We start from the raw sequence: 19,474 nt of genomic DNA, 5'->3' as shown, positions 1-19,474 counted from the left end.
GCCCCATTCATTCTGACTTCGTCAACAACATGACTGAACAAGAGCTGATTCCTAGAATATAAATATGAAGTAACATTCTGCAACAGCAAGGGAAATCTATAATTCCTTTTAAGGATTATTTCATTAGTCCTCCATCTCCCTCCCTTTCTCCCTCTCTCTCCCCCCTCCCCCGTGTGTGTGTGTGTGTGTGTGTGTGTGTGTGTGTGTGTGAGCATGTGTGTGCGCGCACACACACACACACATACATACAGATAATCACTGAGGCCAGAATAGGGTATCAGATCCTTGGAGTTGGAGCTAACCTGCTGAACATGTGTTGAATTCTCTGGAAGAGCAGCAGACACGATTAATCGAGCCATCTGTCCAGCTCAACTCCTTTGTTGTTTGAATTAAGATGTTATTACTGATACTGGTAAAGATGAGGGTGATGCTATAACATGGAGGCTGTTAGCAACAGTTGTAGTCTTGCCTGAGGTTAGAGAAGAAATGCTGTGCAATGCATTGCAGGGAAGCTTCTCAGATAGAGGTCACAAACCCTTAGTGGCTGCTTTTCTCCTGCACGGGCTAGTAGTAATTCTTGGCTCTGAATCTTAAGGAGTGACATTACTAATTGGGAGGTATTAAGACTCAAGCCCCCTCCCACCCCATCATCTTTCTCAGGAATAGATAATTCTGTAGTTAGTTGTCAGGATAAGGATGTCTTTTCCTTGGAAGTCTAGGAGGAGCTGGAAGTGAGGAACTCCCCCCCCCTCCCCAGAGGACAAGGGGAAATCACTGAAAGACAACTGTCACCAGACAGGATCTTCAAATGCATCTTTTCATGAGACATAGGCACCATTAGGTTGCTTCCCTCAGAGTCTTCCACAGCAACAATGCTCGCACACAAAACTTGGTGCTCAGCCACATGACCTCCACAATTAAAGCTATTAGCATCAACTAATGGCACACAGAGCCCAGACTTTCAGAGAGTTCCTCAGCAGTAGAGTTACCAGAGTCCTCATTGGTTATCTGGAGCTTCTGCTGCTGTTCCTCCTATTTCTTTTCAGGATTTGGTGTGTAACGCAGGATTCACCTGCCTCTGACTCTGCCATGCCTGTCCCAGAATGTCTATGTTGAAAGGGCTAAGAAAGAATAAGGGAGGAAGGAAGTAAAGAAGGGAGGAAGCAAAGGTGTTACACCGTCAACCACCCTTCCTGCTGTTGCATCATCCTCCCTTCACGCTACAGACCACGCCAAGTCATGGACAATGCTCTAAACGTTGGCTGGTTCAACAGCGTAGCTCGGCCAGAGCTGGTCCCTTGACTGTAAGTATGAAAAAGTACTTCAAAAAGCAGGACAAAAATATAAATCTATCTTGAATTATTTCTTTGAACTAAATTTTTAAACCAGATTTACTATTTCCTATGTGGTTTTTGTTTGTTTGTTTACTTGTTTTTTTTTTTTTTACTATTTCCCCCCACCATAATAATGCACCCCAATCCCATTCACTCCCCATTCCTCCCAGGTCCTCCCTCCCATCCTTGTCTGCCCCCCTACACACACACACACACACACACACACACACACACACACACACACACACACAAAGAAAAAAGAAAAACAAACAGTCCAGACAGGAAGCTGTTGAAGAAAGTCCTTAAAAATTGTTTTTAACCTATAGCTTGGCCATTTTCCTACAGACTTTTGAAGAGCATACATTTTTATGTAACTTGAATGTGGAGCACAAGCATTTTCTGATGGTGTCAGCATAGTTTAAATGTGTTCGTTAGATAAAAAGTTATTGTCCTACAAGCACTCTAAATACATTTTTTTTTCTTTTTTTTTTTTTTTCTTTTCTTTTCTTTAACAATTCCCAGTTCTTATTTGTAGCTGCGGGAGACTGATGGCAAATGTCACACAAAACTGGGTAGAGAGATTTATGGTTGGTTTAACTTGATTGAATCATGTTTTGGGGGATGTTGTTTTCTAAGGTTGGGACAAGGTTAAAGTGACATGAGTAGTTGGCAGAATGCCCCTGAGCTGGGCATAAGGCCCAGGATCTAAATCTAGGTTTGTCTGAATCCCAACTCCATGCTCTTCCCCTGCAATGCCCCCTGTGTCTGCTCTGGCACCTTGGTGGCTTAGATGTGGCTCAGTGTCAGAGAGTTTGTTGAGGATGCCTAAGGTCCTAGACTTGACCCCCAGCTCTACAAAAGGAACCACACAGAAGAGTCCCCTGTCCCCACTCTGCACCTGTCATGCAGATTTAGCTTCAGTAGGTACCACCAGTGGTGCATTCCTAAGGCCCCTCCTCTGCAGCAGCCCAGTGCCCGCCAGCTGCTTCCCATAGTTCCAGAAGCTACACATGAAACCCTGTTCTCTCCAGACTGTGATGTGGAATTTTCCAGTGGAAAATACAGGAAAATACAAGTGTATATTGCATACAGCAGCTGCAACATGCACTTTGGGAAACAACCCATGTGACTGAAGGTATGAGGTCCATCACAGCTGAGTGTCATCCTAACTCACTTTGTGTCACCTCAGATTCTCTGGAAACTCTGTGTACCTCAGGAGAAGATAAAGCCCAGGCACTGAGGGGACAATTGAAATGCTAATGTGCATGCTTGAAGGACCCAGCCTGAGGCCCTGTCTGTGAGTTCTTCCTCTGTTGCCGGGAGCTGGGAGGACTTGAGCCTGTCAATGGGCAAAGTGTGCTGCTTTCGCAGGTGGGTCCTAAACTCTGAGAACCCCTTGACTTATAACATTTTACTGTCTGCTTCCTCTTCAAGCAATGCTGAGATCTAAGCCAAATGGCCAGTTAATCAGAACCCTACTCATACCACAGCTCCAAAGAAAAGGGGAAAATAAAAACCTAATCAACACCCCTGTCCCAGGTAATTAAACAGGAAAATATCTGGTGGGTAGCTGTTTCCTTTGTTCTTTGAAATTTGATCTCTCTTCTGATCTGGGGTCACAACACCCAGAAGAGCAGGGCGCTTGGAGAGCTAGCATTAGGAAACTTAAGCAGACACAAACATGTCCCCTACACTGTCCCAATGAAGACAGGAATTGGGATATTTTAAAGTGATTCCTCACCAGTAAGCCTCAATTACACAGCAAACTCAATGTGATTTTTCTTTTCCTTTAGTGGGAGCCAAGTAAATATGTGCTTAGTTGCTAAAGCAGCAGTTCTCAACCTATGTGTGGATCAAGGCCCCTTGGGTCAAAGGACCCTTTCACAGTAGTTACATAACAGAAATCCAGCATATCAGATGTTTACAATTCATAACAGTAGCAAAAGTATAGTTATGAAGTACCAACAAAAATAATTTTATGGTTAGGGGTCACCACATTAGGAACAGTATTAAAGGGCCACAGCATTGGGAAGGTTGAGAACCAGTGGCCTAAAGAATAGTGGGTGAGGCAGCAGGTCTAGGTCTGCCCAGTGGCTTTCTTCATCTTTCTCACACAGAGATCTAGGGTGACAGGAAATGTGACAGCCCTTCTTAAGCAGCAGTGCTAGCTTTCCTTGCCCTTCGCATCTGCTCCAGCCTGTGATGCTGGAGCAGCTGTGTGAATGTTCCGGGTTTTCATTTCGCAGAAGATTGCCATGAGCGTCTGTGGCTTTAATGGTCTGATTCTTGTAGCTGTCTGACAGCTGCTTTTTCTACCGCCCTTTGCAGAAATCGGAATTCAGGTGCTTTTATCATGCTGATGATCCAGGACCAGGGATCCTTTCACTTGGGTTTGTGTCTGTGGTTATGTGGATTCTTGGCTTCCTTTAAAGGTAAGTTACTTGGCTTATGTCCTAGAATGTTTTTTTGTTCCATGCATTCACTCTCCTCTCTCATCTTGACTAGATCCAAATGACCAGATGATGACTTTTATTAGTTATGTTTAACCTAACAGATAAGATTTGGACAATAGTGTGGGGAAAACATTGAACTATACTGTAAATAATATTTCATTCTTCAAACTAAACTACATCTTCCTGATTAGCACACAGAGTCACCTGTTTTTGTAGCCGTTTGTGCTATCAATATGCTCCACTTATTTATTTGTGGCTATTTGTAATATATTTTTCACAGAGTGGTTTATATGTTTGCCGGTTCTTAACTACCCAGCTTATGAAGCCTCCCATTGTAAGTAATTGTCCTCACTGGTGAGACCTGTCTCATTGTCTATACTGAGTGAGCTGGCTTGTTTTAAAAGTTGGCTCAGACATGCCTGCTGTGCTGAGCAGATCACATACCTCTTCACCCCAACCCCAACCTCTGTGCTACTAGATGTCAGGGAGGCTGATAGAGAGCTCCCCAAAAGAGTTTCGTGGGAGGGAAATGGCAACACTAGCCAGGAAGGTTTCTCACTGGCTTCTGAAGAAATATTTTCATTGTGGTTAATTACACTGGTGAATGGCAGGTGACAGGTAAAAAGGTTTTTTCCTGCTGCTATCCCAGCATTCAGCACTTCCAAATAGACGCATGAAGCGGTGTTTGAGGGACAGCAGTTACCCTGTGTTGTTTCACCTGGTCAGGCTTTCAAGCCCATTCTTTTCTTCTTCTTCTCTCCAGGTATAAATCTTTTGGGAAAATTTGGGTATTAGCATTCGTGGAGTCAAATTTGAATTGTACAAAACAAACAGTAGGGGTGTGTTTCAGTGGCGTGTTATGGAAGTGAGTTGTGTGCATTGGAGGCAAGAAACCAATCCAATGCCTTCTTAAAGAATTACAGGCACAGGTGGCACCATGGTGCAGAGTATAATGGCTAATAGGGGTACTGAGAACCAATTTGCAATGGCTTTTAAAGGACTTATTTAAGTGAACTCACTTTAAAATCTTTGCATGCTGACAAATCTAAAAATGCATGACTCCAAGGTACATTTTTTAAAGGGCTTGGCTTTTGAGGATCTAGGCAATGATTAGATATGTATTTGTTTGGTGAGGGTGCCAGCCTTGCCATTTATAAATCTACATACCTCCAGAACTCTTGCAGAGCTTCTAATTCGGTGGTTGTGCTATGAGCTGTGTTTAGTGATACAATTTCCCTTCTTGTGACATCCTATCCCATGACATTTATGGTGCCCTTGACTTCAATAGGCAGTCTTCTTGAGATCACTTTGTGGACATTGTACTAGTTCTGAGAAGCCTATGGAGTTGCTGTATCTCAATGTTGAAAGAGCAAGCAAGGTTTAAGGGGGGTGGGGAGGTTGAGCTGCCCTAGTGCCAGCAGGAGTGGGCCTAGCTGGTGCAGTGATGAGACTCTGACTGAGACAGTAGGCTTGGTCCAGGGGAGGAGCCAGCTCAGGCCCTCCCATAGCCCTTCTCTGATGCTCTCCCCTTTCTGCACACAGGCTGTACAGGCTGTGCATCTGAAGAGCAGCTCTTCCACAAGCTGTTTGCTGGCTACAACAGATTCATCCGGCCGGTGGAAAATGTTTCTGATCCTGTCACAGTGCATTTTGAGTTGGCAATCACACAACTGGCGAATGTGGTGAGTGTCTCAGACTCCAGACATGTTCCCAGAGGGCTGAGTTTCCAGCGTTCTTGCACTTTGTGCCGCCAGTAGGCACAGAACTCCATCGCACAACTTAAAAGTGAATGCCAGATTACATGAGAAGGGTCCCTCAAGGCCCTACATAATGCTGTCCTTGCTCAGAGTTCCCATGATTAGAAGTTCTTTCAGAGTCAGGTTATGAAATAAAGACATGAAGGCAAGTGGGAGGTTTGAAGTGAGCTGAATTATGTGCCAGACTCTGTACCTTCTGTAAGTTCATTGGGATCATGTTCAAGGGCAAGTGGAAGTGAGGCTCTTTTGGTTTTCCTTCTTTCTTTTACTGTTGTTCTAAATAATCTTCTTTCTCTGGTTCCAGGGACAGGAGGTGGAAAAGTCTAAAGTCCATCAGGGGTCTTAGCTCAACCCCAATTGCACTACTAGATAGATTAGGAAATTAAGTGAAGCCTGGGGTGTCACCAGAGAGGGCATTAGAGATGGTCCCCAAGGCTGTCTTACACATAGAAGAAGCCTGTCATCTTCCAGCCCAACCCAAGGGTAGGGAAGAAACCTCCTGCCCTACAACACCTGTCCTGTGGGTGACAGCATGGGGGGTGACTTCTCTAGGTATACTTAGGGAAAGACCTAACTACAACATTTAGGCAAACACCATCAGACTTCTCCAGTCTACACTGCCCAGTTAACTTTGCTGACCCAAACTGTTCCTTTAACTCTAGACTGGACATGTACGTATCCTAGTAAGTACTAGCATATGTGTCAAATGCCAGATGTTTCTTCTTACCTGGTTAGATCCACTCAGCCCATTAAAAACCATTTATTTTGTATCTGTTCTGACCATTTCTTGGTTTTACACTGGCCAGGATGCATGGGGACTGGGCTACTAGAAGGTAGAAAACTAAACCAAGTATCACCTGAAGTATTAAAGGGCCACCCTCTGTTCAGCTTTACGTCACGTCACAACATCAAGTTTTAGAGGATGTGTGGTACTTAGGCCCAGTTATCTCTAAGACCTCATGGGACAGAGGCAACAGAGCTTATCTGGGTTTGACCAACTGCTAGTGCATATACTGGCAAAGCTTCTGCTAGACCCGACAGATTCAAGATGACTCAAGACCAAAAGGCCCTAATCAAGAAGGGTAACTGTGAAGCTGTGCAGGTCCCATTTCTCTAACTCTTCTTATTAACCTTTACAAATATCACTGTCCATGATGGTTTCATATGACCCACTGCTGGGGAGAAACTTGGCATGGTCTCTTTCTGGACCTCTCCAGGGTGGGTAGCAGTAACCATGGAGTGAAGGAGTAGAGCCCAGTGAGCAGCTGGGTGGAATGGGAAGAGCGACTGTCAGAGCCATGCCTAGAAACTTCAACACAGCTGGGTCCTTCACTCTATAGGGGCCTCTGAAATCCTGGGAAGTAAGATTTTAGACTCTCCTGATGACTGCTAAGAACCTACCATCAATACCAAACTATTGTGCTGTGACCTACCTGTCATCTAGGTGTGTCTTGAGTAGCTTTCCTGTACTAGCTGGGCAGTGGTGGAGCACACCTTTAATCCCAGCTCTCGGGAGGCAAAGGCAAGTAGATCTCTGTGAGTTTGAGGTCAGCCTGGTCTACAAAGCTACATACACAGAAAAGCCCTGTCTCAAAAAGAAAAAAAAAAAAAAAAAAAACAAAGAAAGAAAGAAAAAAAGAAGTCAATCAACTGTACTAAAGATGGTGACAAGGGATGCCTGCATGTCCCCTCCTGTCACTTAAGGGGCTACTTGGACAGTCCCTCCTCAGAGAAGCCTTCTTTGACTCCTATATAAAACAGATGTGTGTGCACACATGGACCACTCTACCTCTCTTTGTTATATCAAATTGTATTTTATATATGTATATGCATATATTATTGGTTTTGTGTCTCCCCAACCAGCAGCTAAGACCATGTGAAAGCAGGAGCTTGGTCCACTCTGTAACGGGGCACAAAGTGGTCACTCAGTATGAGTGTCCTTTGTAGCTGAAGGGTACTTGGGCTGGGGAAGGAAATATATAGGGAGTAGATAGCCAGTTTCAGCTAGCCAACTTGCTAGTGGGCTGAAGCTGTTGTTTCAGTCTGGATCCCATGGCAAATGCACAAAGGGAGTTCCAAGCTTCTTTGAGGAAAGGCCATGGGGCATATGTAGAGACAGTGAGCACCTGTCACCATCTACAGGGCTTCTCCTCATTGTCCCTAAGCCTCTGCCCTCCTCCTGTCACCTTTCATGCAGGCTTTATGGGATGAGGTGATGAGAAAAGATTACTAGAGAAGCTGGAATTCAAATGAGATGGGAGCAACATTTTGAAGCCATATATCATTTCTAAGCCAACAGAGTGGGGACAAGTGTAAAAATACCATAATTCTGTGGAAGTTCAAGTTTAGTTCTCTCCATCTTCATGCTTGCCTCCATTAGCACAATTAACTTAGATTTGTCAGTTTTTAGCCATAATTTTCACATAGACTTGCATTAGCAAATACATGGAAGGCTGAAAATATTATTTCTTATTTCTCCCTCCCAGGATGAAGTCAACCAGATCATGGAAACCAATCTATGGCTGCGTCATGTATGTATCTCCCATGTGTCTCCCACTTTGAATTGTGGTCACATGTGTCCACTCAATAATAAACCCACTACATTACCTCTCGCCCTCTCCAACCTATGACAGATATAGAATATCCTCAGGCTCTGCTCTGGTTGCAGCTAGATTAACACAGGCAGCACATGGACAGAGCCTACTGCCTTTGACATGGAGCCCTCTGGCCTTTCTACTTTCTGCTCTCAGATCTCTTTTTATCAATTGCTGGAGGCCCAAGTCTTATGGTTACTTTCCTCTTTGATAGCTCCAGGAGGTCAGTGGTTGAGGTCTGGAGAACATATTAATAACCAATAGCTGGTTTTTACAAGTTAGACTGCCTTTGCTCTTAAAAGTCTAAATAGTGTACACAGTGCAATAGACTCATCCTCATGCATACAAACAGTTTGAACTGGAGTAGTCCCTGAAACACAGTATAAAACCTAAATCTTAGCCAGTTAGCTTGTTATAGGTATGCCCAAATCAACTCAGCTATTTAGCTCCCTGTGCCCATGGTTATAATTCCTTGCTTTTAATAGGGACCAGTTATTCTTCAAAATATCTTACTTTTCGGCTGGAGAGATGACTCAGCTGTTAAAGGCTAGGCTCACAACCAAAAAATATCTTACTTTTTAATCAAGGAAACTATTGAACCAACAAAAATATTTGGGAAAAGTTATGATGCCATTTTTCAAAAAGGGTTCTTATCCATTTTTAAAGTGAAAGGGACTTGTAGGGAGGAAGGGGGTAAAAAGGGTTGGACTGGAGTTCAAAGAGGGTAGGTGGCAGCAGTAATCAGAACCCCCAGTGTACGTGTATTAAATTATTAAAGAATGAATTTAACAAAAGTTAGAACAAAGTAAGACCATCACCACAACCAGAAATGGCTCTTTATATCTCTTTACTTTTAGATCTGGAAGGACTACAAATTACAATGGGATCCATTGGAGTATGATGGCATTGAGACACTTCGTGTTCCAGCAGATAAGATCTGGAAACCAGACATTGTTCTATATAATAAGTATGCATAGCTAGACAGAGTCATAGTCAATTTTCAAAGTCTTTAGGCCACATGACTCACAGCAAAGGGACCGTGCTGCTAACAGTGTGTGGTCTTTCTTGCAGTGCTGTTGGTGACTTCCAAGTGGAAGGCAAGACCAAAGCTCTTGTTAAGTATGATGGCATGATAACCTGGACCCCACCAGCCATCTTCAAGAGTTCTTGTCCTATGGACATCACCTTCTTCCCTTTTGATCATCAAAACTGTTCCCTGAAATTTGGTTCCTGGACTTATGACAAGGCTGAAATTGACCTTCTGATCATTGGCTCTAAAGTGGACATGAATGACTTCTGGGAAAACAGCGAATGGGAAATTGTTGATGCCTCTGGCTACAAGCATGACATCAAATACAACTGTTGTGAAGAGATTTACACAGACATTACCTACTCTTTCTATATCAGGAGGCTGCCCATGTTTTACACTATTAACCTCATCATCCCCTGTCTCTTCATTTCCTTTCTCACCGTGTTGGTCTTTTACCTCCCTTCTGACTGTGGTGAGAAAGTAACTCTTTGCATTTCAGTTCTGCTCTCTCTGACTGTCTTTTTGCTGGTGATTACTGAGACAATCCCATCCACATCTCTTGTGATCCCACTGGTAGGGGAGTATCTACTATTCACCATGATCTTTGTCACACTGTCCATTGTGGTGACAGTGTTTGTTTTGAACATACACTACCGCACCCCAGCAACACATACCATGCCCAAGTGGGTGAAGACTATTTTCCTTCAGGTTTTCCCCTCAATTCTGATGATGAGGAGGCCTCTGGATAAGACAAGGGAAGTAAGTGATGCTAAGGACCCAAAAAGCCTTCCTAAGAGACCTGCCAAAGTCAAGTTTGTTCATCGAAGAGAGCCCAAACTTCTGAAGGAAAGCAGCCGCTATCAAAAATCAAGTGAGACATCCCCTAGCAAGAGAAGATGGAGTCAGCAGCCCACAGGGTGGATGGCAGAGAATTCAGAGCACTCACCAGATGTGGAAGATGTGATCAACAGTGTCCAATTCATAGCAGAAAACATGAAGAACCACAATGAAACAAAGGAGGTAAACATATACCCCTTTCCTCCAGCCAGCTGCACCCCTACATGCCTATAGACACTTCAGAGTCCAGACTAGATCATGTGTGGGAGTCATGTTTATGACATAGTCAGACAGAATCATATAAGACCAGCTCTGTTATCACGCAGCATTGGGGAACCTGGATTAGATCTTAGGTAGCTATAGTAAGATGATACGTAGCCCTACAACAACTCTTCAATCTGCATTTACTTATAGTAAAATCCTACACATGGAGGACAAGCCCCAACCAAGCAAACAGTAGCAAAGACAGGGTGAGGAGGGAGACTGCCCAAAGGAAAAGGAGAACTGATTGTGGTGCTGCCTGAAGTCTCAAGGATGAAGGATATGAGCTGCTTAGCAGCTCCAGTTACACTTCCTCTACTAGAGGTGGACATAGGCACAAATCGAAAACGCTGTGGAGATATGCTCAGCCTGCACACAGTCTGCTCCTGTCACCCACACACTCATGCCAGCAACTCAGCTCCTCCTTCCCCAAAGCAAGAACTCAAAGCTACCGTGCCAGCTCTCCATGTCACCCCTTGACTAGCTGAGGCTTCTGAAAGCTCTTACCAATTGTCTGGAGTTGCTACATACTATAGCTCCTGCATCTGTAACCACTAGTGAAAGGATATCAGGACCCCCCAATACCACCCTGTTGATGCCTGGAAATGCCTGTCATATCACATGTCACAGAACAGGAATGGCTAATGAGCTTATCTCCAGGCCAGCATCTTTTCCTATGTACATAGTTCCTATGTTGAACTATCATGCCATGCAGGTTTCCTAATACACAACCCACAGAGACCATAGCAGAAGGTTAGAAGTTTGGGACTAGAAAGATTTCAAGTATGTACAAGTCCATCACTTTGAGGTCTGGTGGCTGCTTATTTCTGTATCAGGGGTACTCAGACATACCCCACACCCTCACACTCACATCCCCCAAAGTGCCAGGCTCTCTTGTGCACAACTGACAAGAACTAGATTCTCAAGAAGATACTTTGGGAAATCATCCCTAGAATCAGGAAAGGGGTCTTTTGTCACAGAGAAGGGGTCATAAAAGTCTTCAGCATAGTAAATACCCAGCTCTATGAGCCACCCATGATATATATCTACCCTCCTTAGGCAATGAGTGCCACATAGGAGACACAGGCAGGCAAACATAATACCAACAATTGATTTTGAAAGTATTGGAGAAAGTTGCTTGGGGGGACCACTATTCATCAGACAAAGCATGTCTTCCTGTAGTCTTGGATTTTAAAGCTAGCCTTGTTGTTTTGTTCACATTTCAGGTAGAAGATGACTGGAAATACATGGCCATGGTGGTGGACAGGATCTTCCTCTGGGTGTTTATAATCGTCTGTGTGTTTGGAACTGTGGGGCTCTTTCTACAGCCACTGCTTGGGAACACAGGGAAATCTTAATCTGTATTTTCCTTTTGCCTTCTTAATCTTTTAGTTGTTGTATTTGTTCTGAACTACTTACTGCAAGAAAACACCAAGTACCCATCTCCTAAACCACAACAAGAAGGGAAAGGGGGTCATTACTACAACCATAGGAGCCTGAAAAAGTCTTCGTTGTACTGGGTGTCCATTAGAGTGTTTTACCACCTTGGAGCCCAGAGCTCCTCATGGTGCTAGGCCCCACAGCTAGCATCAGTCCACACTGAAAAGTGAGTCTCTCTTATCTGAAGCTCCTGTTAGTTGTTGAAATGTGTAAGACTAAAAAAAAACTCTGCAACACTGCTGACATTTGCAACACTTGTCTACTCCTGTACTCTACTTTCTTGTGCGTGTCTCTGTAATGGAGCTCACACTAGTCTCCGACACATTCATGATTAAAGGAGAAACCAGATGATGTCTCTTAGCAGACTATTCAATTAGTTGTATTATTGGCTTTCTGTCTGCATGAAAAACCACCTGAGATCATCAATGTGGAAGGAGGAAGTTGCTATGAATTCGTGGTTAGAAGATTTAGTCCATGATCACAAAGCCTCATTGCCTCTGGACATTTGAGGAGGCGAATCACTGTGGCAGGTGTGCCTAGTAGAGGGCAGCTGACCACTTAATGATACCAAGAAAGCAAAAACAGAAGAATCTGGAGTACTAATACTCCTTTCTAAGGCATACCCCAATGATTTAACTTCTTCCTACAGGGAATCATGTCTCAGAAGCTCCATTCCCTCCCTATAGTGCAGAGGACAAAGTCTTTAACACACGCCCTTTAGGGTGATCCAAACCACAGCAGTATGGTTCTGGCAGGACAGTTGGCTGGTACCCAGTACTGTGCTAGGTGCTACGGGTAACATAAGTAGATTCTTCCCACTGTAAACTTACAGCCTTTTAGAAAAGGCAAGCAGGGAAAGATCCACAGGATCATGTAGTGGAGAATACAGCTAGGGCAACCCAAATGAAAGAACCTAATTGGGAAAAACCTAAAACCACTCTTGTGTTTCAAATAGCTGGCTAGTCTTTTCCCATGAACCCTTCACATGCTCACTGCATGGACACAAAATAAAACCTATAAGAAATGTGAATTTTGTATCATTTGGTGCAATTTCTTTTCCAAGTGGGAGAACATTAGGAGTAGTGTAGTGTTTCACTCCGGTTTCTTGTTTTGTGACTGTGATTACTTGCAGGTGTATCTTAGCAGCCCACAGAGTCCAGCAAAGGAGATGTCTTCAACTCCACCCTTTTTCTATCCTAGCAAATCCTTGCTTGTGTGCATAGGCAATTTCATGATTCAGTTTTACCTTCCAATTCTGTTCTCTGGAAATAATATCAGCAAACTTTGGCAGGGCTTGGATGATGGACTGTCTGTCATCCTTGAGAGGTGATACCTGGTCTCTTTTGGGAATGAGGCTTCATTCCAGCAATGCCACTCACCAGACAGAAGCTTCATGATGGGTGGTTTGATGTCCTCTGGCTCATATTGGACAATATAAGAAAAAAATCTCTGAGATCCTCAGCGATTTTGAGCAAGCCCACCTTAGCCTGTGCTATAACAGTGGTCTAGCTATACCAAGTAGATGCCTTGAGTGATGCCTCCATCCTCCTAAAGATCTGAGTGGCCAACCATGTGGTTCATGAGGTTGTTTTTAGTTTTTTGTTGTTTTTTAATTAGAACATTTGTTTTGTTGTGCTGTAGAACTTCCTTACATGCTGTATAAACAAATTCCCCATCCAACGTTACCATTGGATTGTGAATTGCATTGTGAGAATGAAGGGTAAGAATGATCTCAGATAGGGACTGGAGGAAATCCATCTGAATGTCTTCATGCTTGAGTGATCCTTAATGCTTGAGAACACCAGATTTTTTGGCCCAGCTACCTAGGAATTCCCTAGCAATTATCAAAAGATTCTATATTTAACAAGCTAGCAACACATCTTTAAAAAGAAGTATTTAGGAGGAGCTACAACACTTTTTTTTCAAAAGAACAAAAGAAAGCATGAACTGAATATGTAAACAAGCAAGAAATGAATTGTTAAATACATATTTAAAGTTTTTAATTTTTAGAATATTCCTTGATCATTGTCCGTCTTATCCACTGAAGCATGACCTCTCAGTCAGATCCAAAGTTCACTGATATGACAAGTCTATTACCAACCTGGTCCAGGGATGGCCCCTATCTTCTCTCTCAGGCTGGATTTATAGGCAAGCTGCCATGCCCACCTGACATTTACCTGTAGACATTACTCCTGCTTATAGAGTAAGTGCTTTAACTGCTGAGTCACCTCCACAGCTCAATGATTTTTGTTATACCAGTCTGAACAAGTTACAAATCCAGGCATTCTTCCCCAAAGACCACAGGTGCATGCGCACACACACACACACACACACACACACACACACACACACACACACACTTTCCAGTTGGTATTTAGAAATGTCTAAAGTAGGGACTGGAGAGATGATGGTTCAGGAGTAATGGTTACTGTTCTGGCAAAGACCAGAGTGAGTTCCCAGCACTCATGCCAGGTCACTCACATCTACCTGTAGCTACAGCTCCAGGAGATCTGATGTCCTTTCCTGCCCTGTACAGGCATGCACATATAAGGCATACATTCATACACACACTGTCTCCCATACATGCACACATATACTTAGATAAAAACAATAGAAGTAAATTTTTATAACTGTCTAAAAGGCCATTATGCCTGTCCCAATGAGTAGGGATACCATTATTCCTTGGACACTAAGTTCTTGTACTCTGTGAAACAGGTTGTTACAGAGCTTTCCCTGTCAGAATAACCATATGTCAGACATCCCTAAAGAAGCTAAGACCCTCTTGAAGGGTTTTAGGGGTATAGTGTTGGATAAACAAACAGTACTTAACACACTGCTTTGCAACAGGAGCATCTGGCCTGTTGGGGTGAAGCAGAGAGATCCTTATCTACTCCTTTTTGAATTCCCCCACCACCTAGGGTGATTTAAAAGCTGGTTATTTTCATCTGTAGGTCAGACTGACTATAACCCATATTAGTTACTTCTTTGACTACTGTGATGGATTTGACAAAAATCACCTTATGAATGAAAGGTTTGCTTGCGTTCAGTTGAGAAGCTATAGTCTATCATGGCAGAGAAGGCATGGCAGCAGGAGTGTAAAGCCACTGCCCACATTACCTCCATGATCAGAAAGTGGAGAGACCAGGAGGTAGGGCTGGATAAGAAACCTCAAGCCCTCTACAAGAGCTAGTTCCAGGACAGCCTCTAAAAGTCACAGAAAAACCCTGTCTCAAAGAAAGAAAAGAAAAGAAAAAAGAAAAGAAAAGAAAGAAAGAACAAAAGGGAGGGAGGGAGGGAGGGAGGGAGGGAGAAAGGAAGGAAGAAAGAGGGAAAGAGGGAGGGAGGAAGGAAGAAGGAAGGAAGGAAGAAAGGAAGGAAGGAAGGAAGAAATCTCAAGCCCCACCCTTATAGACTCACTTCTAGCTAGACCACATCTCAAGGCCCACATTAGCTGGGGTCTATATATTCAAACACATGACCTAGGGAGCCATTTCATATTCAAACCACAATCCAGGATTTCTTCCTGGTGCTGTTTCTAGGCTGATCATCACACTGTTTCACATTCCCTGGGTACCTTCAGATACTATAATCTCCATGTCTGTCTGAGTCTCCATTGGTGCCCAGGGCAGAGGCCATCTTCAAGTGCTCCGGTGGACATGTCTGACTCTGCAGAGACCTGAACTGATACCCTGCAGCAGACAGCCCTTCCCAGAGCCTTTATGATCCACATCAGCTGCTTTCAGATGGTTGTTCAAAGATAAGACCATAACCACAAGCCAAAGATATAATAACGCCTTTATTTTCACTGTTTCTTTTTGGCATACTGAACAGAAAATATACTAAAGAAGAAATGCACGCTGGGTTAATGAGAAATAGCCATCAACATAATTAAGTGAACCCATTTTTAATACAAAACACTACTTGCTTAAGAGAGAGAACTTTGAGGCATTTAAAAGGTCCGTCTTAGCATTGTATGGAAACATTATTCCCTGGAATTATAGTCTATGTGTCTAGTTACATACCATCTTTCCAGGGTCCAAGGCAATGGATATTATGAATTGACTATGTACTGTAGCCACAGGCTGTGCTACGCAGTTTACTACTGGACATAGAGATGATATCAAACTGTCACCATCTGTACCTAGTAATTAATCATAACAGTAATGATAGAGAAGCCAGAGAGCATGAGTGCTCATAGGGTGCACAGTGGTCTTTGCCTCACCATCTATGATGTATTCCTGCCAATGATGTGAAATCAGAAGTACAGTTAGGATTGCTGTTGTCATGTTAGACTGCAGGAAATTGAAGGGACAAAGGGACAAGTCAGTGACATTTGAAGCAACAGACTGAGAAATGAAAAGGTGGGACATTCTTAGTGATAGAGTTGGTCCTCCCAAGAAACCATTGCCAAGGGGACTAAACTGGACTTAGGAGGCATAACAACACATCCCTGTACCAGGTTCTACTTTAGACACACTAACTACAAAACTAAAGTACCTCTGAGGCAGAAAACCACAACAAAAATGAACTGTTTCGGTAAATATGACAATATTGTTTAGGGGATGTTCTCATGAAAGAAATAATTCCTTCCAGTCATAAGAGTGGGTCTTGTCCCTCACCCTGCTGCAACACTAGGGGATGAAGGCCCTGTGCCTCACCTGCCAGGGCAGTACAGTAGAGCTGACCCTGTAAACTGGGCAAGGGTGAGTCAGCCATAAGAATATGAGGGGAGGACCTGGCCCCACCCCTCACCTACCATACAGTGGTGTGGGCAAGGGAGAGATGTCCTTCCATCCCCACCACTACATGTGGTAGGTGGGAGAGCTGGTCCTGAAGTCATAAGAGTAGGAGGAAAGCTGCCCGTGCCCCTCACCAGCTGCAGCACTAAGGAGAGTGGCCCCTGCACCTCACCTGGGCAACACGGTAGAGCTGGCCCTGGTGGTGTAGGTGTGGGTGAGTCAACACAGAAAGGCAGGAAAGCAAGAGAACAAGCCCTGCCTCTTGCTCATTGCTGCATAGGGTGAACTAGCCAGGGCAATGCTGGAGAGCTCACCCTGGTGGTAAGAATGGGGGCCAACTGGCATGCTGACCAAGCCTGCAACCACCCAGGCCTAGATAAAACCAGGGTTATGAATTGGCCCGCCCCAACATCCACCCCATCTATGATCTGCTGGAGCACATGAAGGGATTGGTCCTGCAGATTCAAAGCTGCAGGATCTCTATGACACAGAGCAACAACAGAATATTTGTTTTATTGGGGAGGGGGGTTGCAAGGACAGAGAGATGAATGTGATTGAAATGCAGAATAAATAAAAAGTTAAAATAATAATAATTCTTGCAAGGTACACACTGAAAGCAATATACTGAGCTAGGAATGGTGGGAGAGTCTACACAAGAGTATATACCATGTAGATAATGCAGTCAAACACTTGTAGTATCCAGAAGGTGCCATGGAAGCTTCCAAAGCAAGAAGACAACCAACATTCCTACCAACTATGACTCCTATGAACCTCATCAATGACCAGCAAGTCATGATAACACCCCAGCTGCAATAGTGGCATGCATGCGTTAATGGTAACCAACGGTAAAGATTCACTCAAAAAGAGGGAAACCATGCCTGGTGCTGAAAACCTAACAAACTATTCAGTGCTAGTGAAGTCATGGTTACTAGAGGAGAATCTACAACCACTAATTCACTAAGCCAGCATAGTCCCTAACAACAATCTAAAATCACTTGTTTTTATACCTACCAGTAAGTACAATCTTCAGCCCTCATCAAAGAAACTTCTCTTTATAACAAATAAAAAAAAAAAAAACATTACAGAAAACCACAACCAATCAAAATGCAGAGTTGTGGAGCCCAGTCCCAACTGATACACCTAGAGAATACCCCCACACCTAACACTTAGGGAACAGGACCAAAGAGGGGATAGGAGGATTGTAAGAAGGGAGTCTTCTGTGTCTCTATGTAACACCAGAAGCTACAACCATATAGTATCACCAACATGACTGCCCAAACATGGGCTGAACAAAGACAACACCAATGAGCATGTCAAACTGGATGTAGGAAAGCCTCAAGCCCAAAGAACCATAGATAACGGAAGAAAAGATGGGAATGGGAGAGGTGGTCTTCTCCAGGGAAGAGTACAACAACTGATTGTCTAGTGCCATGCAGGTAACATTATACAGACTGAACAGGTTATACTTAGAAACATATGTATATTAGTGTGTGTGTGTGTGTGTGTGTGTGTGCGTGCGCGCGCGCGCGTGCATGCAGTAACAATTAGTGAAAAAAAGAGACCATAGATCTGAAAGAGAATGAAGAAGGGTATACAGGAGGGTTCAGAGGGACAAAATGGGAGGGGAATGTTGTAATTAAATCATAACCTTAAAAATATAACCTTCTGGGGGCTAGAAAGATGGCTAGTAGTTAAGAGTGTAGGCTGTGCTTCCAGAAGTCTTGAGTTCAATTCCCAGCAACCACATGGTGGCTCACAATCATGTGTAATGGGATCAAATGCCCTCTTCTGGCATGCAGGTGTACATGCAGAGCACTCATACATAAAATATGAATAAATAAGTAAATTTTTAAAAGCCTTCTGGGATCTTATCTAATTAATGAAAATACATTAAATATATTAAGCCTTGTCTACATGCTCAACCCTCTTAGACACTTTGGGGATGCAATGGAGATAATACTGGCATAGGTAAAGAGCTCACCCTTACCAAATAGAACAAATAAGAACAATCCTGTTCTAAACCACATAGTGCAAAGTGAAACAGCAGAGACAGGGAGATCTCTGGGGCTGTGCTCTGTGAAGACCCCTTCAGGAGGTGTGGGGTGAGCAGAGATCCAAAAGATGAGATCAACAAAAGAAGCTGTCTGTGCAGGTCTTGCAATACCCAATGATTAGGACAGCTACCAAATTTGCCCACAGATTCTTCTTCGTATACAGGTGAAGTTAAAATGTCTTTCCTTTGTGTGTGTGTGTGTGTGTGTGACTGTGTGTATGCACACACATATGCTAAAGCATTTGTGGAGGTGCCATTGAAGGATACCTTAATGGGATCTCCTTCCACTGGGTGGGTTATGGGTATTAAACTCAGATCCATGGGCTTGAGAGACACCGCCTTTATGTACTGAGCCCTCCCTCCAGGCCTAAGATTTCCTTGCTTTAGCATTATCTTTTGGAGTACTCTCCCAGGATCATTACAATATGTAAATATCCTTTTCTGTGCTTGAAACAATGTTGTCTTCTACTTTTGCTGCTGGTAAAACTGAGCCATGTGCATACACTGAGGTTTAACCTTTTCTGTATTTGATTATGTCAGGAAAGTCTTCCTGTGGAAAACGGCTCATGCTGGTGTTTTTCAAAATGTAAAACTAAATTCGATCTAAACATTTTTTCTGATGTTAACACTGCCCTTTTTCCAGCATATTAAGAGGTTAAATGTAATGAGTAAAACTCAAGGCAAACTGGGGGACAATAACTACTTGTCCTTTTATTTACTTTATCATTCATGAAGTCATAGCTAAGCCTTGGTTTTCTGTCCTGAGGTAGCCACAAAGCAAACTACAATCTCTACAAGGAAAAAAGCTGCTGTGAGGAGTGCCCAGGACTGGGGAGAACTCCTATATTTTAATACTTAGCCATCAAGGAGTGGCACTACTGAGAAGGATTAGGAGGTGTGGGGGGTTTATGGGGTTTCAAAATGCCAAGCCGGTCTCAGTGTCTCTTTCTTCCTGTTGCCTACAGGAAGCTACCTC

General features: G+C 43.6%; 1 protein-coding gene across 1 annotated transcript; it reads left to right on the top strand.

Moving 5' to 3' along the window:
• Positions 1-3,585: 3,585 nt before the first annotated feature.
• Chrna6 (cholinergic receptor nicotinic alpha 6 subunit) lies at positions 3,586-11,763 on the top strand. The gene is made up of 6 exons (XM_051182218.1): positions 3,586-3,766; positions 5,330-5,469; positions 8,031-8,075; positions 8,996-9,105; positions 9,210-10,188; positions 11,493-11,763. Exons 1-6 carry the CDS (start codon positions 3,688-3,690, stop codon positions 11,622-11,624), a joined length of 1,485 nt encoding a protein of 494 aa, XP_051038175.1. The 5' UTR covers positions 3,586-3,687; the 3' UTR covers positions 11,625-11,763.
• The last annotated feature ends 7,711 nt before the right edge of the window (positions 11,764-19,474 follow it).

The sequence above is a fragment of the Phodopus roborovskii genome, unplaced genomic scaffold (genome assembly GCF_943737965.1).
Source record: "Phodopus roborovskii unplaced genomic scaffold, PHOROB, whole genome shotgun sequence".
Classification (NCBI taxonomy): domain Eukaryota; kingdom Metazoa; phylum Chordata; class Mammalia; order Rodentia; family Cricetidae; genus Phodopus; species Phodopus roborovskii.
The sequence above is the reverse complement of the archived record's forward strand: the minus strand, read 5'-3'. Positions and strand labels throughout refer to the sequence as shown.

What these genes read in the sequence shown, in the direction of transcription:
- Chrna6 (XM_051182218.1), top strand. Translation starts at nt 3,688, where the DNA reads ATGCTGATGATCCAGGACCAGGGATCCTTTCACTTGGGTTTGTGTCTG. An exon ending in ATTCTTGGCTTCCTTTAAAG is followed by an intron (nt 3,767 to 5,329) that starts GTAAGTTACTTG and finishes TTCTGCACACAG; the next exon opens with GCTGTACAGGCTGTGCATCT. An exon ending in GACATTGTTCTATATAATAA is followed by an intron (nt 9,106 to 9,209) that starts GTATGCATAGCT and finishes TCTTTCTTGCAG; the next exon opens with TGCTGTTGGTGACTTCCAAG.